The 24,771-nt window shown below is 40.3% G+C and overlaps 1 protein-coding gene across 12 annotated transcripts in view; it reads left to right on the top strand.

Annotated features, from left to right (window-relative positions):
* UNC13B (unc-13 homolog B) overlaps positions 1-24,771 on the top strand; it is a 207,700-nt gene that overhangs the window by 113,367 nt on the left and 69,562 nt on the right. For 6 of the 12 annotated variants that reach the window (XM_077171830.1, XM_077171823.1, XM_077171824.1 and 3 more), the window contains 7 exons: positions 2,745-2,818; positions 9,171-9,217; positions 13,512-13,590; positions 15,306-15,380; positions 16,024-16,243; positions 23,843-24,070; positions 24,363-24,504. In XM_077171830.1, the coding sequence (XP_077027945.1) occupies positions 2,745-2,818; positions 9,171-9,217; positions 13,512-13,590; positions 15,306-15,380; positions 16,024-16,243; positions 23,843-24,070; positions 24,363-24,504 (865 nt within the window). The remainder of the gene's footprint in view (positions 1-2,744; positions 2,819-9,170; positions 9,218-13,511; positions 13,591-15,305; positions 15,381-16,023; positions 16,244-23,842; positions 24,071-24,362; positions 24,505-24,771) is intronic. The other 6 variants (XM_077171834.1, XM_077171833.1, XM_077171835.1 and 3 more) reach the window with 2 other exon arrangements.

The following is a 24,771-nucleotide window of genomic DNA, read 5'->3' as shown; positions in this document are numbered from 1 at the left end:
AAGCTTTTATTTTCTTCCTTTCAAAAAAGCATCATACCTGGAATGCAATGAAATATGGTTGATCTGCTTTTTTCCCCAGCTGTAGATGAGTGTTTCTGACTTACTTTAAAAATGTAATTTGTTGTTAATAGTCTTTTCAGTTCTCAGATAAGGTCCACTGAAAACCCAGTTCTGCAGCTGTTTTTTGGTTCTGAACCTAAACGTCACATTTGCTCAAAAGTTCAGTTCAAGGTATTTTCTTAAATGTGATTGGCAGCAGCCTCCAGCAAAGGAATGGAAGATAAGTTTGAAGGTGTTGGTAAATATGCATGTTTTGGTGAATCAGAGATGATGCACTGGCATAAAGGTTTAAATTATTTATAGTTGAACACAGATGCAAATTACTGAAAGAACTTGGAACTTGGTAGATGCATATAAATAATTGTTGTATTTAATTGGAAGTCAAAAGAAAAAAAAAGAAAATGTCCCTGAAAATCTGAGGAAGCTTTTAAAGTTTGAATTAAAAAAAAAAAAAAGAAAAAAAGTGTAAGTGAAGATGATGATAGTTTGAATTTGTTTAAAGTAAAGCCCTGAAATGCTAGAGATTTTATGATATTTAAGGTAACTGCTCAAAAGTGAAATTGTGAAAGAATTCTGTGATCAGGGTTTAGCCAAGTTAGTCACCATTGATGAAGCTGTGAATGCACGTGCTGTAGTGAGACACAAGATTTCAAATCTGTGTCTGCAGTTACTCAGAGCTTTGCCAAATTTTACATTTGGCCTGAAACTGTCCCTAACTGCCTTAAACTTGATGGGCCTGAGAAATCAAAGATGAATACGGATTTTAAGCCAAAATATTTTTTGTGGTTTTTTTTTTAATTATCCAAAAATTAGTCTAATGCAAGATTTATTGCCTAGTATTTATATAAAAATAAGTTTGACCTACATTTGAGAAGCTCTAGTGCCCTGAGGTCTTAAAATTTGGCAGTGCTAGCCTGTGTCAAGGAATTTTCTGTGGAAAATCAACCCCAAATGAGCGGAGTGAATACGCTTTTGAAAAATATGTAGTTTGCATATGCTCACTGGTAGCTTGCTACTGTTGAGCTGTTGCTTTGCCAGAGACTCCATCTGTCCTCAGTGTTTTCCAGCCGGGGGCTAAAAGCAGGGTTTCCCTGCTCGACGTGACTGAGAGCCACAGCAGACCTGAGAGGGGACACGAGCCCAGGTCTCCCACGTCTTCTGCACTTCAAGACTCCACAGGAGAGGCCAGGAAGGAGTAGAGTTCAAATGCAAAGGAATTAAGAACCCAGGAATGAGGGATGCCTGGATCTTCCTGAGACACACTGAAACCACCCCAGGGACCAAGTCAGGAGAGATTTGGCATGGGTTGGAAGGGCTTGGGGTGACTGTGTTAAAAGAAGGACAAAACCAAATGACTTAATGTGGAATTGTGTCTGTCTGCGTGAGAAGGTTTTGCTTAATTAAACAGGACAGGCAGGGTTACTTCAGAGAACAGTCAGAAGGATCCATGCCAAACAAAACACGTTCCCATCTGAGTCTGGAAGGGACTGCAGGTTTCCTCAGTTTCTCCAGGTCAGCTGGTCTGTACAGAGCAAATTGCCAAAACAAAGCCCTTGTGCCACGCTGGTGGTTGCAGCATCCTGCTGCTTGTGATTTTGCCTCTGTTAGCTCCAAAGGTGAAGCCTGCAGGGTGGCCCAGAGACTTTCTGTCCTAGTGAGCATCCATGCAAGCATGTCTTAAGGTGGGGAACAGGATTTTTATTTTAGCTAAAATCCAGCACTTTGTTTTCTAAAGTAATTTGACTTCTCCTTAGCAATTGAGTTAAAATAGCTTCTCTATTTTCCTGTCTTAGTGATTGCATGTCTGTAATTACACCCATATAGACAGTAACTTCAAAAACTATTTTTGCTTTTAAACCAATTTGAGTGTCTCCTGTTGCCATGAAGATATTCCTTCCCCTCCATCTTTCATACACAAATGAGTAATAGGATTCTTCTGTGCAGATAGAGAATTATCTGATTGGAAGACTTAAAAAATATCATGTCTGTACCGGAAGTTTTGAGTATGACTCTCATGTAACTTTACTAGCCTTGAAATTGCCTATCCATAAACATGAGATTTCGTGTAGGAGGCTTCAGGATTTTTTTTTTTTTTGATCAGAGGAAAATTGCCTAGATGTATAAACTCAGAAAATATCTCTCTGCATTATGATATTTGCAAAAGCAAAGTGTGTTCGTGGGAGCTGCCAGTTTCCTCGTACTGGGCAAAATATACAGGGAGTGAGGAAGGGAGCAAGAGGGATGTTTCAAATGCAGGGATGCAGGCAGTAGATGCAGTCTGGGGGAGAGGGGAACAAATTTGTTCCTCCCTATAATAAATCCAGGTTTTTTTTCCTGTATGATAAATGGCAGCTCCAATTCTGTGTTAAGATTACTTAAAATTTTTCAGTTAATGAAACAGGAACAGTAACTCTAAAAAGATCTCTCAAAAGCATATATTTTAATGCATGTGCAATTATGGATAATATTGGATGAGTTTAACTTGAGGTTGTCTGTTAGAGATTAATTGTCTGGTGCATGTCCCAGGAAGCACATGGGAAAACTCTGCTGCACGAACGTGTTATCAACTTGAGGCAAACCTTTACCCCAGTTTCTATAAAAATCACTATACAGAACTCATGGCAGAAATCTGGTCTACTAACTTTTGTTCCTCTCCTTCTTGTTTTTTTTTTTTTTCTTTGCAGAAGGAGGTAGAGGAGAGCTCCAGGTTGTACATGTTGTCCCTTGTAACCAGCATCTCTTTCTGAAACCTCTGTGTGTACGTGTCTCATCTTCCTGTAGCCAATTGATCCTGCTGAGGCACTGAGATTCCATTTAGCATGTCGTGATTGTCTGAGGCATTGTTAACACTGTGTATGAGTAAAGAGTCTGTTCAGTGCCTATGACCTTGTACAAAGAGGAAAACATGAATGCTTGGAGTGATCTCCTCCCTTTGGTGCTCCGTGGGGTGTGTGTGATGTGCACAGGCACCGCGTTAGTAGAGGACAAGTTGTTCATCTTGTCTTTTCCAGTCTTCCTCTTTATGGATCTTGTTTAAACCAAGTATTTCCTCATTGTTCTTCAGTTATATTATTTCATTTCATCTCTGTCTGGCTTATCCACTTTCATCAATTAAAGTCAAAAATATGTCTGGACCGTAGTAGTGAGATTAATTAAACCCGGGTGCTGAAAGATGTCTGCTGCAAGTCCCGTGCCTTTTTAGGGTCACTTTACTTTGAGCCAGAGCCCTGTGCCCCATGGGAAAGGCAGAACCTTCTCCTTAATACACGCAGTTGTTGTCTTTCTAGTCATGAACTGGTTACCTCTGCCCATTATCCTGTGGGCAACAGGTAACTCTTTCCTCCTAGGAGAATCTGCAGAATTGTTTTGTTGACTGCTGTGTGCTTTGTCAACAATTGTGTTAGCAACTGTATCTCACATAGAGAAATTACTGGCTTTTGGAATCTCAGCTCTTTTATTTTCATGACTCTGTGCTGTGCGTATTCAGTGCCTGCTGTGCTTCCTCCTCTCCTGTAGCTGTATAAATAAGGCAAAACTGGCTTCCAGGAGAAGCTGAACCTTGCACGGATTTTTGGGCCTCCATGCAGATGTCATCCCTTGAGTCCAATGAATTTGCATTTCTAAGCTTTATTGGCTCATATATCAGCAGTTTTGTTTCCTTCTTATTGGTAAATATCTGTCAATTAATGCTTTTTCAGGAATGCAGAGATAACTGGTGTCAAATATTGGTGTTAAATACAGTCCCCTTTTGACTTCAAGGCAAAACCACTGTAAACCTCCTTAAACTGTTCATCTGGCAGCTAGAAAGGTGGTACTGGATGATGCATCAGTTGGAAGGAGCTTCCTTTGGGGCTCTTCAGCCCTTAATAAATGGATAATATTGCAGAATACAGAATGAATTTAAAATAATCCCTTGACTTGTTGAAGCTTTGGATTCCATGTAAAATGCTGCATACTTGAGTGAATGAAGATATTGAATCACAAGACTGACTTAATTGGGAAGATTTAGTTCAGTCCGACTCTGTTAATGCCACTGAAGACATGCACTAATTAGGCATGACCAGAAGTTTAATTTAGTCAGTTGCTCCTTGTTTTAGCTTGATTCAGATTAACCTATATCTAACTGAGGGTTTTGAGGTTTAATAATAAAACATGGTATTTGAAAACAAGTTAGGATGATTTTCAAAACAAATAAGATGTCATTATTGATTTTTTAATCTGTTTAAATAAAGTGGCATAAAGCAGCTTTACATGTTTTACATCTGATTTTTATTTTAAGAGGATAATGTGCTAGACACAATGTACTTAGATGTGATGGAAAATTACATTGTTAGGAAGCCTTTTATGTGGAGAGCTAGATACATATAAAAGGTTAACAGATCTGTGGATGTTCTTTCTTTCCCTTGTGATGCTCCAGACTTTGTGATTTATTTTATTTCTTTTTTTGCCCCTCTGTCCATTTTATGGACCTTTGCTTCTACAGAAGTGCATAATTGTTTGTTTTGTCCATTAAAGTATCTTCTTGTGTATGAGAGAATTTGCAAAATTTTAAAATTGCAGCTTTGTTAAATAACTTCTCAAGTTACTTGTAAGCCCAGCTGCTGCTTTTCCTTAGTAAGCAAAACTCCTGTTGTTTCCTTTATAGGCTTCACCAAACATTGACTTCCCTGTGACTGAATACTTTGACTTAAGTAACCATGTCTGTTGCCTTGTTTAGTCCAGGGCCTTCAATTTATGCTGCTCTGTTGCTGACATAGTTTTTCTTACTGGTTCTTTGTTGATCAGAGACTTTAATTACTTGAGAAGACCTTTCAGCAGCTGTTTGCAATATACTATACAGCTTTACTGTGGGTGAATATACTGCAGTACTAGGGTGACAAGCACTTCCCCATTTTAAAGTATTTGTTGGATAGTAGGTATAAAAATGTCATCCACCAGCATCAAAATTTTTAAAAATCAAATAAGGATGTGATGGCCTGTTTTATTTACATGTTTGTTTCTCTGTTGTTTCAGTGCTCTTATATGTGCCTACTGGAGGTTAAAAAAATTAAATTTCAGATTCAGTCTGATGTGGCTACTTTCAAGGAAAGATCAAATGACAGAGCTGTGCAGAGAAGGCCATGAGCCAGCAAAACGCTTTCTTTGACTTGCAGCATGTGGATGGATGACAGGGTGTTAAATGTGTCTGCTTTCCCTTTGCCTTCCCATTTGTCCTTGGGAAGGACAGTGTTAAAAACTCTCACAGGTGTTGCAGTGCTCTTCTCACGTGCCTGTTGTTTCTGCTGCTTGCCCTGGCTCTGACCAGCTCAGGCTGCTGCCGTGGGCTGAACTTGAGGAGACCGGTGGCTGGTGACAAGTCCCAGGGCAGCTGCTGGAGCCCTGCTGTGTCCTGGCACGACTGCTGCCTTTGGAGAGTTGGAAACTCACCACCTGCAGCAAATTCATCTGGATGGACAATATTAGTGTGTGCTTTCTTTAAATAAGGAGGCATTTGTGAAGACTTCTTACCCCCAAGAGGGGTGCACACTGTGGATTACTTTGTTTAGATGGCATTGATGGAGATGTCTTAAACCCTCATGCCAGCATGTGTAGCTAATACAGCCTCTGCTTCTTTGACTACTCTTGCACTTCGTCAGTGCAAGAAGGGACTGCAGAGGACTTCTTGGTGACTGCCACTGTGTGATATTATGTGCCAATTCCTTTTAATATAAACCTCCCAATGTCATTCTCTAGAACTATTATGGTTTGGTGTCTGCTTGTCCTTTTGAAAGACTTCTACGGAGGTGTCGTCATGACACATCTTTGAATTTTCATCCTCTGTTTAGCTGTAGTTCTTCTCCTATTCACCTGCCTGTTGAACAAGCACAGGAAAAGGTTGTAAGGAAGATGATTTGTTTTTCTCCTTATAGGATTGTGTTTACATACTCCAGCTGCTTTTGCCATTTTCCTTTGTGATTATTTTTTACTTTGATGCAGAATAAAAAGATTTCATATGCTTTTCTGAAGAAATCTTGCCAACATAGTACAAAGGTATTTATGCTTTTACTTCTGTGGAGACATTGCATTGGACTTGTTCTATGGATTATGTTCTATTCCTGCCTGGCTGGATCATAGGCTTATGGTCAGTGTGGTGACTAGAACTCAAATCCATTGTTTCATGCTTTTCTCCACTGAGGAACACCTTGTATCTGTCAAATTCATGGCAGCCTTTGGGACTTCGACCTTGCCATTTTTTCCATGTTTGATCCTCCATCGTTGCCGTATTTACTGCCATCAGTTCTTTCTACCGGACCTATGAGTTCAGTGTCAATAATTCTCCTGGGTTTGTCATTTCCAGATTTTATCAGCAGATCCTACTTACTCCCACTAGCTTCCTTATTGCGTTGTCCATGACTGGCTCAGTTACAGTTACTTGTTTATCCACCTGAAAGCTCCTTCCTCCTCCTCAGCTTATCCGGTCTTTATTAACGTCATATGGCACTGCATCAAAAGGGTTTTTTTGAAATGAGAATTCAGTTCATCATTCATTTTATAGTTAGAGAAAAATAGTTGCTTTGTGAAACAAAGCCTGTTTTTCAGTAGCCTCCATCTTAATTCTTTCCTTCATGTTTACTCAGAACCCTTTCAAGCTTTTGAAGCCATTAATGGTCCTAATCTGGATCACATTTCCCTCTTCCACACATACACACTTTAACTGTGAGTACTGCATTGGCTCTTCTACAGTCTCAAGGCATCAGCCCTCATTTGATGGATGTCAGGTGCTGGTTCTCTTGGCATTTTCTCGGGGAGAAGGCTGCCTGGAACAAATTAGCTCTTTACTTTGCTTTCAGCAGATGATAACTCCAGCTTTCACACAGCCATCACCTGCTTTGGCCCTGCATCAATATTGCCACTTACTGAAAGCCCTTTTTTTGTTTTGTGCTATTATGCCCAGATGATTTTCAATCTTGACACCAGAGAATCTCTGCCTTTTGTTTTTATTTGCATGTCTGAAAGACTTGGTAAAAATAAATTATATTTTTGCTCATTTTTTAAAGTGATCTGGAATTCCTGGCAAGTTTTATTTGCACATCACAAATCTGGGACATGATGTAGGTTTGTTTCCTGATCATACTTTCTGCCTTCCCCATGTCCACATTCCTGGCTATTCTCTGTTGACTTGTGGTTGCCTGTAGGAAATTGCTTAACTAGGTAACAACTTTCCCTATATCTTTCCTTCCCCCTTATTCCGAGATTCTTGATACTCTTGTGGTCTCCAGTCTGCAGCGAGCACACTGTTTTGTAGTATTTTAATGTCTCAAATATCAGTAACATCTCATTCTCATGTAAAATGATGGAAAACCTTGTTATTACTGACTTCTGCCATCAATGTTGCCACGTTTGTGTTTGTCATTCTCTGTCATTCAGCATAGCTGAGCCATTGGTGTCAAGCTCAGCCCAGTATGAAACCTTTGTCCATTTTAGTGTTGCTTTCTAACCACAGCTCTTCCAAGTGTTCAGATGCGAAGGTAGAAATGTCCTCCCCTGTGTGCACAGAAGGATCTGGTTGCATTTACTTCATGAAATCTCTCTTGACCAACAGCTGGTTCAGATCCCTCTGGAGAAAATGCAGATTTCAGGCTGAGGGGTTTTGGCAGCAAAGCTTGGTGAAGCCTTCTGTGCAGCTGTAGCTATGGGGAAACGTGCATGGTACTGGACTGTGGGTCTGGGCCCCTTCCTGCTCTGCAGGCCTGTCTGATCATGCCCATTCCATTATGGATAACATCGTACTGTTCAATCTGTTTAAATACAAAATAATAAACTTACTAATAGGTAGCCTTTAAATCTGCAAATTCCCTAATTTGTAGGACTCAAAAATACAAAGTTTGGACATTTGCTTCTGTTCAAGTTGTTACCTCAAAGAGAATGTCTTTCCTTGGTTATTTCTGCTCTTCTTGGGAATCTTTGTTTGTCACCTGTGAACAGTGTGGGGTTGCACAACTCATTCAGAGCATAGTTTAGAAAAAAAAGGAAAAGAAAAAAGAACTTTCTTCTGGGGCTGTGTTCCTTTATTTTGCAATAAGAGTTGGATTCTTATTTCCTGACTCAAACTCCTTTATTTTGTTGACTCTCAGGTTTTGAGTTCCATGGCTGGAAATACTTTCTTTTTCACTGTGTGCAAGTTGCAGCCTCCTTTTTCTCATGGCAGATGTCACTATCTGAGGTTGGAGTTTTAGCTAGCATCATCACCTGCTTAGTCCTTTGTGAAAGCAGCATTTCTTTCAGGGAGTGCAGGAGAACATATGACCTGTGAGCTGAAACAAAGAGGTTTCTAGTTACGGATAGCTGTTTTCCCCTTATCCAGAACCTATTGTTTCTTCCAGGTACATTGCAAGTGTTCAGATACTTATCACTTCTAATTAGTCCACTCAAGATCCGCAGAGAAACAGTCTATGAATGTAGTCTTAATGTGAACATAAAAACATGGTTTGAATTCATAAATATGAATCTCCACATTTGCATTCTGTGGTGTTTTCCGTCACACTGTGGAATCCCTGCAGTTGACCTGCAAGTGGTGGCCCTTGTTTCATGTCTGTTAGAAGTGAAATACTTTTAAATAAATGAGTGAAGCTACAATGGGACCTCTTTGCTTAGGAGACTAAAGAGTCTTTGCATTTGGGCATGAGCAAAGCTCACAAGTGTTCATACAGAGGTTCATGTTAATCTGTCATTTGTGCATTTCATAGAAGCGCTTTTAATTTATAACATCTTCATTGTGACCATATTCATGTTAAGTGGTGACCTGTAGTAACAGGAGCTCTCCAGTAACTTGTTGGAGGTGGGAAAAAAGGAAAGCATTTGTCTTCAAGACTGCCTATTGAATGTGGAGTTGCACTGAACAGGCTCTTCAGGTTCTAGTCCTGGCTGTTCAATGAAATTGCGTAGTCTGTCTGTGTCTGTATGACTTACCCTTACATCTTGGTCATTGGAGGTGCTTGAACGAGTTTCTGTATGCATTTGCCTGCATGCAGTATGGTCTGTTACCCTTTCTGCAGAATACAGTACAAATAATTTTCCTGGTGTTTCTGGAAACTTTCATGTTATTTTCTTTTTCCCTTCTCCCACTTCAGGGCCAAGATGAGGCTGATCCATCAAAACCACCCTGGCTCAAAGGAGGGTAAGTGGTATTTTGAGACCTTTTATCCCTGTATTTATAATCAGAGTGTGCTTTAGAAGTCTGCAGTTCAGTCTAAGTAAAAATAGCATTTATGATGTTTTTAATAAAATAATCAAGTGGCCAAGCCTCACTGAAGGCCAGGCTGCTGCTGTGTGTCAGTCTCTTCTAAAGCAGTGGAGGTGGGATATGCAGCTCTTCCACAGAGACCTGTGATTAAGAGTAAGGCTATAGCTGCAGTGTATAATCTATAATGTGTTGGTGGCAAGTGCTTATGTCAGCAGTATTAAATAATTGCTGCTGAGCACCTCAGAGTAGTCCCCATGAAATCCTTTCTCCTGGATCATTCATTGGTGGCAGCAGAAGGGAAAGAGTAGCTCTGAAGGAGTGCTGTGTCTTCTGCTCTTAAAAGAAGATAATAGGTTTGGGGGAGTCTTCTGTATTTGCAGGGATTCCTTGTAGTAGTTAAAACTGCACTAACTCTAGAAATTATTGCAGTCTGTATTTTTAAAGCATTGCTCATCATGCCTGTTTTGGACAGATGAGAGTGATCAGGTCGTGCATTCTCTCCACAACACGCTGCTTGCAGCAAATGAAGCAGACAAATTCTGTTTGTAATTGCAGCGTGACACTCTGTGGTAATAGGTGCCAGCATGGCAGCTTCTCTGGGATCCTGTGGCAGGAAAAAGATGGTGACACATTTTACAGGTTATGTTCCTGGTACATGGTCAGGGTGATTTAGTTTGATGGTGGGGCACCCATTAGGAGCTGTCAGTCAGCAGCAGCAAGATTCGCCCTGAAATCTCAGCCAGACATTGGCTTGCTTAAGTTAATTCTCATACTACTTAAGGAAGCTTCCCTAAAAAAGCATAAAGTTAAATTGGAGGCTTCATTATATGGCTTTCTCCTTTTGGAGTCATTGTTCTGTGGTGTTGGTATTCCCACAAATAGTCACCTGCGGATGCCTGGAGCTGCCTAGCAACCCTCTGCTTTTCCCAAGGAACCTGGGACTTAGTGAGTGGGCTGCTGGAGAATTGGCAATTTGCAGGAGCAGGAGGCAGTGATTTATTGTAACTATAAACAGCACCTTCTCCTGCTTCAACAAGAAGACAGTGTACTCAGTTTATTGGTTCATGCGCATCAAATTATTTCCTTGCCTGAAAGGTAGATACACCTACAAGTCCTGAATTATTTAAACATGTGTTGTCAATTCGAGGCATTGTTTGCTCTAGTCTGTAATTTTTTTCTTTTCTACACAAGATACAGCTGAACAGTCTGGCTAATGTAGTTTTGAACAAAAGTTTGTCATACTCACTCATCCCATGCAAGGGATTCCCAGAGAAGGTGGTTGTGGGATGTAAACCTTTAATTCAACCCTTGGCCACATTTTGGCTTATTAGCCTCAAAGTATATTAAATTATTTATGTTTGGAGTTGTTCTTTCAATAGGAAGATTGCAGTTGTGGTGTCCTTTGAAGGAAGTAGTCATCCTCTGTTACTGCAAACCACCTTAGCTTGCTTAGATTGTCAAGATTTAATAGAAACCTCTGTGTGATACAACTTGTATTAAAAGATGAATACGTGCTTCAAGCAATTTTCATTTATAGTATAATGCAACAGGAGCTTCCTGTCTGTAATCACTGGCTTTGGAGATACCACTTCAAATAAAATGGACAATTGGTATTATGGATCAGTTTCTGAGTGTAGTATCTCATATCTGTATCTTTTATTTATTAGTGCAAATTATCTTCTCATACAGAAATGCTATTCACTCCTCAATACAGCTCTCTATAATGCTATAAATATTACATCCACTGCAGAGGCGAGTTATCCTATTACATATAAAACTGCACTGTGCACATTTGAGGCACCGTCAATTCTTCTGTAATTAAGTGAGGTAGCAGTTGTGCTTGAATAAAGGGACTGAGGTAGCTAAAAGCACAACATTTTTGAAAATTAGGAATTGTTGTTAAATTTTTTTATTAATATTAACAAGCTAAAAGCAGGTCATCCGGGTGTGTAACTATATATGTACTAGTACACCTCTCTTCAGTGACAAATACAAGCACCTTTCAAATACATTTGTCATCCTAGCTTACCACTGTTTCTGTCATAAACCTCAATCTATCAAAAGTATTTTGCAACAAACCAAGTTGTAACTAGACACGTTTCTCAAGCACAATAATTTATATAGGCTCATCTTGAATTTATAAAGCATACAATTTTATTGTTTCTCTTCTTTCCTGGGAAATGTCAGAGTATCGCAATTTCCTTTCAATTAAATTAGAAAAAAAATTTGAAATCAGGTAGGAAAAAGCTGTTAGCCAGGAGCATTAACTCTGGAGTTTTACTTGTGATCATTTTGTTGAATCTTTTCAGGTTATACACTCTCCCTTTCAATTTTATATATGCTTTGATAATTCAAGGGATTTACACAAATCCTTGACGCAAAGCTTATCAATAAGCTGTGTTGTGGTCCAGGTAATCCCGGGACTCTTTGCATCATCTGAGTAGTCTGCCATGACACCTATTTTACCTCAAAATAGTATCACCAGTATTGGAAAGGTTTTTTAGCATAAGGGTAGCAGACAAATGTGGCAATATAAACATATTTCTTACTTCTTTATGTGGGTGAGATTTTTCTATAATAATTCAGAAGGGATTTTTGCAGTATGACTTTGTCAAAAAAATTTTCTGGAATTCTCTGTTGGAATTGATGATAGCCTCTAGTGAAAAAACACAGCGTGGCCTTGCTGTGAGGATTTCCAGTATTGGAAAACTGCACTGTTGGAAAACTGGGGAGCTGACATGGCTCTTGCATTTACACGTGACTGCTCACCTTCCCACCAGGCTTGTTCAGCCAGCAGCAGCTGTCAGCTCAGCCATGGCTTGGACACGTCACCCTCCTACGCCCCATCAAAAAAGTCAATTATACTATTACAATTCTGTTACATGTTTCTGTAATAATGGACTGCTTTTCTCTTTGTCACAGCCTCATGCTAGGCTGTGTTGTGGCATCCTTGTCCATTCTCCTGTAGCATGGGTTTGGTCACACTGGATGTTTTGTTGTTTGGTGGTTTTTTGCTTTTGGCTGTATTTAAGGGGTCTTGAGTAGGCCCTGCTCTCTAATGGCTGCAGGTTGCCTCTTGTCATTTATCAACCTCATAATTTTCATAGCATGTGTGAATTTGTAGTGGCAGTTTGATTTCCTAGATTGTTTGGAAAGGTAGTTTTTATGACTGTATGAACAGTTTGTACCACACTCCTTTTTCCTGTAATTTTCCTGCAGAGCATTTTGACTGGGTATGTTGTACCAAATCAACAAAATAACCAGACTGAAATTGCCAGCCAGTTTATCATACAAATACCAAAACATGTAAGCCAGAGTGGCAGGGAGTGGAGACAAATGGCTAAAGATGAAGAGGCAGAGGGTTCCCTTGCAGTCTCTGTAATCGAGAAGACCTCAGAAGCCATATTCTTAATGTTAGCAAGGCCTGAGACCAGAGTGGAGATGGGGAGGGTGAGAGAGACACTGAGAAGTGCTGTGGATTTTGCCTGCTGGGCTGGGTGTTCATTGTAGGGAGGAAGCTACAGCAGAGAGATGTGTGCTCAGTTTCCAGCTTTAGGAAAAAGCATTATCTAAAGTCCTTAGAGATGGATGCATTTACTGGAGGCCTTTCAGCTGGATTAATAGACCATCTTCAAATACAGGGGTACATCCATGTGGTGTTACCAGTAAGTGGTAGGATCCAGGTATAATTATCCAGGCTGGTCTCATTGGGAAGGGGAAGTAGGTCAGAGTGTTTTATCTCATCAGGCTCTGACTGTTGCTGGGGTAATCACCCTTCTACTTCATTGTCACTTCTGCCAGCAAATGCTATCTCTTGTATGTACTAGTCTGCATGGCTTGAAATGCTGAGCACCACAATGGTCTCTTTTATAGAAACAAAAATAATATATTTTCTCCTCTGATGTCAGTTTTTTCCTAACAATTATACGGTCCTCAAGGGCCAGTATTAAGTGTGTTCTAAACTAGAATCAGAAGATGGCAGCATTCTGCCCTGGGGCTGATCCTCTTTGTTGTGCTCCCTCCCAACCACCAACACCAGGCAGGAATGTCTGGATTGTTGCATGTGAAGAAGATAAACACTTAATCGTTTTTAGCATTAACTTTACACTTTCTTAAGTATAATCTTCTGGCTGTTTTTCTTGCTTCAGTAAAGCATCACCCTCTTCACCCTTACCAACCCTAAATTAATTAGTTGTTTTGTTGTTTTTTTTATCTCCTGAATTTCCAGGCCTGCAGGTGGTCTCTATGGCATCGATAGCATGCCTGATCTGCGCAAAAAAAAGCCAATTCCACTTGTCAGTGATCTGGTAAGAGATTTGTTTGTTTCTCTTCTGCCACACAGCATTTACACAACTGGCTTTACTTTCTTGATATATAGGCACATTCATTGTCACTTCAAGAATCTCAAGCGTTTTATTAAATTAATTCTTATACTAAAGGGTTAGGAGTACTGCTTAAAAAATCTCAGTGAGAATGAGCTATGGTTTTGTAGACAATTTCATTCATTTCACAGAATTAGGGTATTTTTCAAGTTTTTATCCTTTTTATTTTACACAAAATATTTTATTATTTTTAAGCCTGCAGAATTTTAAAAGGTTTCCTAAAAGTCACATACCTTAGGGAAAGTTATAACATCCGTGTGAGGTTTGGCAGCTTACCAGAAGGCTGGAATTTCAGAGGATAGATAAACGAGCATATGCGGTTGGATTTTAAAAGCTATTTGCAATATTGCCAGTAGACTTCTGCACTGAGGAAGCATGTGAACCAAGTGAGTAATGAGGACAAGTTTCATATGCTTGTATGATAAGGCTTCTGCAGGACAAATGGTTTTCTCTTGGTTGTATTCAGTACACGTAGCGATTTCATACTTGAGAGAAATGCTGTAACAGCTGAAAGACCAAAGTTTCTATATCCTGTAAATCATATGAAAAGATGCATACAATTTTGTCTGCCAGCTTATTCATGGGCAGCTTGGCATGTGTCTAGCTAACTGCTTGTATCTTAAATTGTTGCAATAATGGCATTAACTTGTGTTACTTCCCTTGAATGCATTCATTCTCTCTGTTCACAGGCCATGGTAAGTGCAGGTGAAGACTATCCATCAAGTCTTTACCAGAAAAAAAACCCTTACTTTATGTTATTTCCCCCTCTACTTCTTTGCTTTTTGTTTGAACCTACCTTATTGCAGTGAATGCGTATCCAATACTCTGTCCTGCTCCATCACTGTTGGAATGAACTTTTTCAGTCTCTCTTGAAACAGCATAAAGCAGAACATAAGTGGTACAAAACTTGATAGAGTTGGATGATTTCAAAGCAAGTCCTGCTATCTTTAAGTATCCTTCTCTGCCTTCATGTTACTGGAGAGGCTGTAGAAATCCCTTGTATGCCACTGTGAGGTGCTGCAAAGACAGTGCCCTGGGCTGTCCACAGCTGCAAAGCAGTGCTGGCATGATGTGAAAGGCGGTATTCCAAGGGGAAAATGCAGTTCATTGTGTTCAGTGATGGCTGATGAATGTGATACACTGTCACATTCAAACCTCTGCTCCCAACTCACTCCCTTTCTTTTATCCTTGTTACTTGCAACCTCTTTGCTGTCACATTTTGGGGTGTTGTATGTTATGGAAAGCTGGTGAAATAATCTCCCTTTGGATATGAATGAAGTTAGATACACAAAACTGAGTTTGTTGTAGTGACCTCAGACAGCAGAAGGGCTACTGTTGCTACCAGAAAGTAAAAGTGGAGATGGGAACCCAGATTTCATTGGCAATTATTTCAGAGAAACAAATAGAAATTTACTAGAGTGAGACTGATTATGGACAGATGGAAACAAGTTGGAGACCTTTCAGAGTATACATTTGACTCCTCTGAGATGTGAGCAGTCATTTAAGAAACCAGCTTAAATTCAGTAGATTGCTGGTTTGGTGTCTGGCATGACAGAGTCCCCTTGCTCACATCTCTGGGCACGTAATGCCATTGCACTTGTAAATATTGGTGGTGAATAACAAACTTTCTTCTTCCCTAGTCACTGGTTCAGTCCCGAAAAGCCGGAATTACCTCAGCAATGGCTACTAGAACATCTCTCAAAGATGAAGAGCTGGTAAGTGGGAGGGTTACTTGACTTCTCTTAATTCTGACTAAGCAAATTAAAGAGACTTGGCTCTCTGAGATTCAGAGCCAGCTTCACAGATGTCTGGAAATATAGATGCAAAGCTTCCTGTATCATTTGGCCAAAGAAACTAAACACATAAAAGTAATACTTAATGTATCAATATAATCCTGAAAAATGTAGAAACACAGAATCACAGAATATGCTGAGTTGGAAAGGTACCCATCAGGATCATTGAGTTCAACTCCTGGTCCTGCATAGGACACCACAAGAGGCATCATTTGCCTTGATGGTGCTGTCAAACACTTTTTGATCTCACTAATCTTACTATTTCCTTCCATGCTATGTGCCATAAGGGACAGTGTGTGAAACTTGCTTTATTCAAGGTATTTCCCATCCACAAATTTCCCATAAATTGTTGTCTTCCAGTTTTTTTAACGCCTGGGGAGACACTTTTGGAAGGCAAGGGGTGTCCTCTGACACTGCATGCAAAAATTTGATGCATTTGTCCACCTCAAATGTGTAGCTTTATAGCACTTGTCATGCCTTTTCCTGTAAAATCGTTGCATTAGCTAGCAAAAATATGCTCAGTCACCTCCCTGGATGTTGGTTTACATGTGCTCTTGCCTTTCAGAAATCTCATGTCTATAAGAAGACCTTGCAAGCCTTAATTTACCCCATCTCTTGTACAACCCCACACAACTTTGAAGTGTGGACAGCCACAACTCCTACCTACTGCTACGAGTGTGAGGGGCTCCTGTGGGGCATCGCGCGGCAGGGAATGCGCTGCGGGGAGTGCGGGGTCAAGTGCCACGAGAAGTGCCAAGACCTGCTCAATGCTGACTGCCTGCAGAGTGAGTAGAGTTCAGTGGAGTGTGGCTGCTCCAGAAATTGTTGCCAGAGCCTTCCTAAATGTACTGCTCATATCTCAGGGATCAGTGAAGCTGCAGTGATTGACGTGACTGTGTGTTTTCTGAAAAGGTGCCATTGGGCTAAACCCCTTCCTTGGGGCACAGACAGCTCCACTGATGCAGAAAAGCTTCACAGCACTGTGCTTGATGTCCTTTTAAAGAAGGTTTAATTCTTTACTCTTTCACAGCTGTTTGTTGGCTTTGGTTGATTTTTTGATGGCTGGTTTGGTTTTTTGCTTTGTTTGCTCTGTTTGTGTCAGCTCAGGTTGTGTATTTTCTAGCATATCCTGCATTGAAGTATGGGTTGGATGAAGAGGGTATGAGGCTGAATGTTCTGACATTTGTTCTCTCCCCCCTGCCTGTTCCAACCATCAGTCTGTGCCCCTGTTTTAAGCTTTTTAGAGCAGCACTGGGCACATGCTTAGGGTATAGAGTTCCTGAATTTAGCTTGGATTATCTGTACCAACAGCAGCCTGGGGGAAGGCATTTTGTCTTTTCAACAGTAGGCCTGCTTAGCTGAACCACTCTAGAGACCTAGGGCTGAGTTAACAGAGATGGTGAGTCAGATACAAAGGTGTTGTATTGCATCTTCCTACTAGCATTTCTGATTATTTCATTGGTGTAAAAAACTAAGTAAAAAACAAGTCATCTCTTCAAGGAACTCTGTAACTTTGCAGAAAAAATGACACCTTACACAAACAATGGAGAAGTTTAAAAGGAATTTGATTAAAGGGGGGAAGAAAAGAGAAAAAAGTATTCATTTAGGCATCTGCCTTGGTCCAGTTTTTCTTATTTGCTTGAAATACCATTTCTTAATTCAGTCTGAAATTTATATTCCTGCTTGAGAGCAAAATACCTCAGTCTAAATAGAATAGAAATTCCTTCCATGTGTGTTAAATGTTGAGTAGGAAGGTGTGGCTCTTTTTGTTCACTCTTCTTTTCAGTGTAACTTGATGGATTAAGTCTAAGGAATCAGAAAAGTTTGTGAAGTATGAAGGGACTTATTGCAAATTCCTTTCAGCAATTCTACAAATTTGAAAAGTCGGATCTTGTGATCTGAATTGGGCTGCAGTTGTTTGGGAAAGCCAGGCTGAGTGATTCAGCAAGGGATACCAGTGAATCATAGGTCATTTGTTTTTTCTTACGACTCTTCTTAACACCCAAATGGATATTGTTTATACTTGTATTTTTGATGAGTGCAGAGTCTTGACGTTGTCAATTAGGTCTAGGGTATTTACAATGCCTTATTTTTAAGACACATCTGATCCTGGCCAAACACCTCTGTCTCCCAGTTTCTCAGCAGTTCTAGATTTGTCTTTGAGAGCTGGGAGGTGAGTTTATAGCATTTATTGCATCATTGGCACCTTGGCTTTGTAGAGACCTTTCTGTGACTAAGCAAGGAGCATTTGGCGCAGGAGAATGTAGTTTGGTCATAGCTCAGTTTTCTGTCACAGTCTGATGTGCAGGGTCAGTTCCTGAGAATAACCTTTCTATTTCTGGAATTCACCAGAACTCTCTGCTAACTGCTAATTTTCAGTATTTGAGGTGAAAATCTCAAGGCATCCAGGCTGGATTCAGATGCATACCCATGGTGCTGTAATGCAAGGGAGTTGTGGTATCTCAGTAAGGGAGAAATCTGTGGAGAACAGAGGAGGATTAGATTTGCACCAGCAGCGGAGAGGAAACAGGCACAAAGCTGTTGTACAGAGCAGTAGTCCTGAAGTTGAAAACAGCAGGGAAAAACCTCTGTAGTAAAGAAATAGCTAATGACTGAGAAGAAGTATGTTCCTGCAGAGGAGGGTTGTGGCTATCCATGTTCAAGAAGGGAGACTGCAGATGGAAATGGGTACTGGAGAGAGTTCAATACTAATGGGAGAAATATGAGAATGTCTCAGATGATACAAGATGTTGTTGTTGTTAATCTTTCAAAAGAGATGCTTGGCAGTATGGGACAAGAGGGAAGGAATCATGCTGTTTCGAAAAAAAAAAAAAATAGCTGTACAGCTGTACTAGGTCTTCCCTAATAGAATGTTTCTAAAGGGATGTTTTGGAGCCCAGGGCAGAGATGTAGGAGATCTGCATGTAGTGCACCTGCTACTCTGGCTTACTTTTACAGTTTACAGATATCCGTGTCTTAAAGCCTTTCTGGGCTGCAGATACTGTTTCATAGCTGGCAGCAGTGGCTCTGTGAATTGGTTTAGTCCTTGTTTGAACCTGTTTTTGCTTTCACCATGTTGGTGAAGAGGGAGATAAGCTACAGGGAGTAAGATGATCTTTTTAAGCTCATTGTTTACAAAAGAGTAAAAGGGCTAAGTTGGCTGTGAGAAAATTAAAGGTAGAAGACAACTTCAGTGATTCAGACTCCCTGAGAACAGGGAGTCTCTGGAGCTGAGATACTGAAGAATAACCATGGGGGAAGCTTTTCGTATCTCTAGCTGTAATTACATAATCTTATGCAATGGACTGTGGGATGTGATGTTGTGTTTTTTCATAGAATAGAAGAAACAACTGGAAATTACATTTCATATATGACAAAACATTAAGTAAGAACTTGTTATTTTATTCAGGGGGTTGCAGATGTTTTCACATTTTCTTTCAAAATGTAAACTCAGGATACTTCATCATGCAGAGTTACAGAAACAAAGAGGAAACAACTGAGAGTACACCAGGCTTAAAAAGTGTGAAGCATGTAGAAAGGTAAAACCCAACCAAACAAAAATTTTCCTTACTGAGTTCTAGTAAGGTGTCCAGAATCAAGGAAGAGAAATTGTGAGTGGAGTCTGCAGGGTTACCCACTGTGAATGTGGAAGGTATCATTAGCTGGGTTAGAGATGTAGAGGAAGCTGGAGATGGTAAATGTACAATGAAAAGATAGAAAAGACAGAGGATAGTGGTGGGAGTTGGAGAAGGGGGTGAATGTGCCTCTGGAATGGGAAAACAATGGTTATCAGTACTAGAAACATATTAAAAGGCAATTTCAGGCAACTGTGTTCTTTACTTTGGTGTGTTCATGCTAAAGTTCTTCTAACTGGAACCAAAAAAGCCAGAGGAAAATGGAGAATTTAATTTCTTTTTATACATATGTTTGAAGAACATAGTCCGTGCTTGAGGAATGAGAAACAGGGTGTCTGGGGGACAAACAATAGTTTAGAGATCCCATAAATTCAAGACTGAACTTTCTTGTATACTGAACTCAGGAGGGATTTTTTCCTAACAGAAGCTTTATTGTTGCTGTCGGCAAAAAACCCAAAACATTCTCAGGACATATCTTCACTTATGTCTATTTAGGGCTTCCAGAAAATGTTACAGTGGAGTAAAATGAATTTTCAGACTGGTAACAAATACAATTCTATTGATTATACCTTGATGCCTCAGGATATATATTCACTTCAATCTGTGTAAGTCTTCCAGAAAATGTTTCATTGGAGTAAAATGAATGTTCAGGCTGGTCACAAATACTTTTCCATTGTTTATGCCTTAAAATTTTGGGTAGACACCTGGGGTTTTATTCCTTAGATTTAGAATGTGCTGTTTATCCATTTTCCATCCTTCCTACCTTTCTGGGGAAAGTAATTCTCCCAAGTCTTGTAGAATTAAGTTTGATTCTCTCTTCTGAGGGTATTTTTCTTTGTCTCTATGTTTTTAAGAAACTTATTATCTGATACTCTAAAAAAATTTATCATCAGTGTGGGACTGCACTGGTGAAAAATTCAGCAATGCTTTGTTGCAATTTGAATCAAAGCCCATTTGCAGACTGCTTCAGCAGGGCTATTCCATGAATTGGTGGTGTCTGAAGTGCAATAGCCTGGAATCAGTTGTAGTATGTGTACTGCAGCCTCCTGGTTCATAGTGTTGTAGAGTTATTATTCTGATGATAGGGCACTTACCTTTTTTATCATAAGCTCATAAATACCTACTCAAGGGACAGTGCTCTCTTTTTAGCCATCTGCTATTCTTGGAAGTAGTGGAAGTCTATTCTGAATGGGTACTTTTCTTTTCTTACTTGAGTGAGAGTGGATAGAGGGATGTTCTTTAACATCCCCAGGGCATGCAAAGCTTTTGGAAACTGAGCTTTTGTCTCTTGCCTTGAGCGTTGCTGCAGTACTAACTGAATTACAATGGGTTGGGCAATTCTGGTATCAAAGAAGGAGTAAATCTGGAGCTGGATGAGTAGGAGACAGAGGAACAAATGCAGAGGAGTAATTACCAAGAGGGTGGAAGGAAGGAACATTATGTGAGCAAGAGCCTGTAAGAGGCCCGTACAGTTCTGGGCTAGCTTTTTTAATTGATGCATTTTGACTCAGGACTGTGAGGCAAGTGTGATTGTTGCTTTTTGGATGAGAAACTTTTGTGTGTTGTACTCTGGGTTCAGAGGCTGCAGTTCTGAGACCGAGTCAGTGAGTGGGGAGTTAGTCAGACAAATTAAGTCATGTGCTAATCATCTTGGCTTCTGAGTTGAATGATGGTTAGACACCATGGTGATGAACAGTTGTTTGCTCCCAGAGTCCTATGTAGGAAAATATTTGCACAGAAGGAAGAAGGATACCTTTATTTGAAACTTGAATATCTATTTTAAGTTTCAAGAATATATAATTCCTAAGCATTATCCGCCTACTGAACAGCTGCCTTCTATCCTGACAGTGTTGCTTTCTTGAATTCTTCTTAAAGCATAGAATAACAGCACTGGTGGTGTACTAATAGCTGTATCAATACAATTCCCAATATAGATATATTTGCTTTCTGTTTCCAGTCATAAATTGACTGATAATTCTGTCATAGAGAAAAAGAAGGAAAGCCCAAAAGCTGTACATGTTACTTGTATATTCCAGTGCCTTTCTGTTGATATTCACAGGATTTGAAAAGCTGATGCATTGACCAAAAATGTCTTTGCAGCTTGAAGAAGCAATCCCAGTCCAAGAGCAGGAAAAGCACCCTCTGCCACTCAGTATAGTGACATGTTTTGCATTTAAAATACATACATGATAGTTAATTAGTCCCCCAATGGTTGGTTTAGAAGCCCTCTTGGTTTTGTACCAAGAAGCAGGTGTCAAAATTAAGAAAGAGTGTGTTGTTGAGACAGCAGAGCAGATACTGTCTGTTCTTTGTTTGTCTGTATTGTTAAATAAGGTGTCTGTCTGATTCAGATTTGCCCTGCAATTCAGGCACAGTCTCTGCAGGCAGAGGGACCTTTTCCAAGGAAGGAATAATGAAGCTGCCTGGACAAATTATCTGGGCATAGTGGGGAAGCAGTGTGGGTGGAGGTGAGGGGTTTCCTCTGGAGTCACAAGGCAGAGCCAAGTGTTGGAGGTGACTAGAGGGCTGTTGGGGTCTGTGTGTCATGGCTTGAACATTGTGCAACCCAGAGTGCCCTGGGCTGCTGCTAGGCTTGCAGAGGGATAAATCCACTGTGCCAGGTCTCTCAAGGTTGTGGGGCTGTTAAACATGTTTTTTATTAGAATTCCTCCATTTGTCCAAACTTGCATTATAAGGCCTCATTTGATGCTCCTGCAGTGCTTGCATTAAGGCTAGTTTTAATTGGTTCTTAATTTCCCTGAAGTCAGAAAAGTCAGGGCAGAGTTGATGTCTTTGGACCATGACAGATCTCAGAATTCCAGCTAGGAAAGGCAAATTGTTCAGTTTGGCCTTTCCCAAATTCCCAGTAGTTTTCTGTAGTTCTGCATATAAAGCATAGAGTCCGTCTCCATCCTCAGGAGACCTAGTTCTGTTAAAGCTGAATAGCAGTTCTTATCTGAAGTTCAAAGCATAGCCCCTGGTATCATTTCAGTTTCATATTCCTTTAATAAATGTTAGGTGCATCACCGGTGAGTAGAAACAGCAGGGACTGTGTAATTAATTTCAGTATTTTTGATTTCATTTCATCTTAAGCCAACAACAGGAAACTCTGGAGCATGTACTTTTTATTGTACTAAATGAAATACTGAACATCAGGCCTCTAGCAAGGAAAATGAAAAAGTACTCAGGTAATGTAAAATTATGGCTTGTTTCACACCCAGGTCCTTAATAACACACTTTGGTATGCAGTGTCCTTTATGAACTTCTGTAACTTCAGTGGTTACAGTCTATTGCAAGCTGAAACTCTTTTTATTCTCTTTGCTTATGTACTGCTGGGCTCCTCTGTGTGTGTGTGTGTGTGTTCATAGGACTTTTTTTATATTTAGTCACTACTTGCTGAAACAGTATTGTATGCAAAACTGTGGTTTCTTATAGCATGGGTACTTCAGAAATCATATTTGCTCACTTCTGGAAGAAAACAGAAAACAGTCATGGATCTTTGTGGATCAATGACTCCCTTTGCACACATCTTGCACCTGCTATAATACATATTTTTAAGGTAATTTAATATTTGGTGAATACTTGAATGGAGGACATTTTTCCTGGGACTAATCTTACTTTAATTAAACTATCCTAGAGAAGAATAACAAACAAAAGTATATTACATTAAACAGAAAGGTTATGATTGAATGTGTTCATAGGACTTTTCTACTGGTTTAACTTAATCTGACTTAAGATCATAATTTGAAATTGCTGCAGACAGTGTATAGAGAGACTGTGTGCAATCCTGAGTTCCTGCTTTTCATTTCACACCTGAGTTACCTGCCCTCTTAGCTCACATTGGTGCTTTTATTGATGCATGTCTCACATCTGACGCAGTAGTCAATTTCTAAATTCTGACAGTAAAAATGATTGTCAGAATTGAGTAGGAAGTATTTGGTGATGGGAGTAGTCTTATCTCATAATTATATGAACTTTGAAATTTTTTTAGGTATGCAAGTGACCAGAGGCTTCTCTTTTGTCAGATGGGGTTGACTACCTGTGCAGTTATAGACTCTGTGCCTGGCTCTTGTGTTTCCAGCTGCTGGACACTGTGGTAGCACTACATGCTTATAATGGCTCAGATTTTGAACTGTTGAGTTTGCTGTTTTACAGGTATTTGTTGTAGTTGATATACCTATGCAGTTCTAGAAATTGATTATTTGATAAAATAGAATGGCATCCCGAGAAGCAGGACACATAGATTTGCAGTGACTCTGAGCTCAGCAGGGAGCTTTGTGACACACATGGGTTGAAAATGCCGACACTGGAGACTCATCTGAGCTTCTCTTCTGTGGTGCTGGAGTGCAGCTCTGAGACAAGCTCATAGGTACTATTTGTAATGGGGGTTCTATGTCCTCTTCTTAGCACTTGCCTAAGCAAGGATTTATTTGTTCATAGCAAGGTGATGAGAGCAGAGGCCATGCTGTTAAGAATGTCAGTCCTGGGTGTTCTTCAGCTGTAAGGATATTAACCTGTTGTTAGACAGGCAATCTGATCCCAGACTATAGAGGAACTACTCCTTCTGCCTCCAAATGGTCCAAGGTCTCTGTGCACGTTGGAATGGGGGGAAACAGAGTGTGAATGTCAGTATCAGGAGCCATCATGTGAAGGGTAACTTGTAGCTTGGATCCCCCTGTCCAGATTCAGTGAGACATGATTTTGTGTGTATTCATTCCTGATGAGCACTGTGTATTTTCTGGTGCACAGGAGCAGCAGAGAAGAGCTCAAAGCATGGAGCTGAAGACCGGACCCAGAATTTCATCATGGCCATGAAGGATCGGATGAAAATTCGGGAGCGGAACAAGCCTGAGATCTTCGACTTGATCAGAGATGTGTTTTGTGAGAGCAAAATGACACATGCTCAGCAGATGAAGACAGTGAAACAGAGTGTGCTGGATGGTACCTCAAAATGGTCAGCAAAGATCACGATCACTGGTGAGTGGGATAGTCGTGGGGTCTCTTGGTCTCACTTGGGAGCCTCAAGTAAGAGAGTTAGTGTGGAATTATAACTCTGACCTCTGTGTCTTTCTGCTGAGTGCACATACAGGTAGCAGGTGCAGATACCCCCATTGCAGGTGCTGTAGTGCACCATGAGCTCCAGCTCATCAGAAATGCTCTCATGAGGGATATTCCCGTTTCTCTGGGCATTATGAGCTGATACTTCAGGTGGTGATCAGATACATTGTCTTGTTGCAGGGTGGTGGTAACCCTTCTGTTTTCCTTTCAGTGGTGTGTGCTCAGGGTCTGCAGGCCAAAGACAAGACGGGGTCCAGTGATCCATATGTAACCGTTCAAGTGGGTAAAACGAAGAAGAGGACAAAAACGATCTTTGGGAATCTGAACCCTGTGTGGGAAGAGAAGTTTTACTTGTAAGTTCTCTGACAAGGACTCTCAGCTCCATGTCACCTGTTTGTATGATTTGAGCTTTGACAGCTGTGTCTTCTCTCTCTGTACGCATTCCCACATCACCTGTAATTTGGGATGGTTCTATTTTTGCTCAGCATTGTATGTGTGTGTGTGTGTGTGTGTGTGTGGAGGGTTGACATCTTGAACAATGTATGTAGTGCACACCTATTTACCCTACCTGTCTTCCTTGTGTATATACAAATTGTCTGCTTTATGAACACTTCTATACT

The sequence above is a fragment of the Agelaius phoeniceus genome, chromosome Z (genome assembly GCF_051311805.1).
Source record: "Agelaius phoeniceus isolate bAgePho1 chromosome Z, bAgePho1.hap1, whole genome shotgun sequence".
Taxonomy (NCBI): Eukaryota; Metazoa; Chordata; class Aves; order Passeriformes; family Icteridae; genus Agelaius; species Agelaius phoeniceus.
Note: the sequence above shows the minus strand (reverse complement) of the source record. Positions and strands in the feature narration are given on the sequence as shown.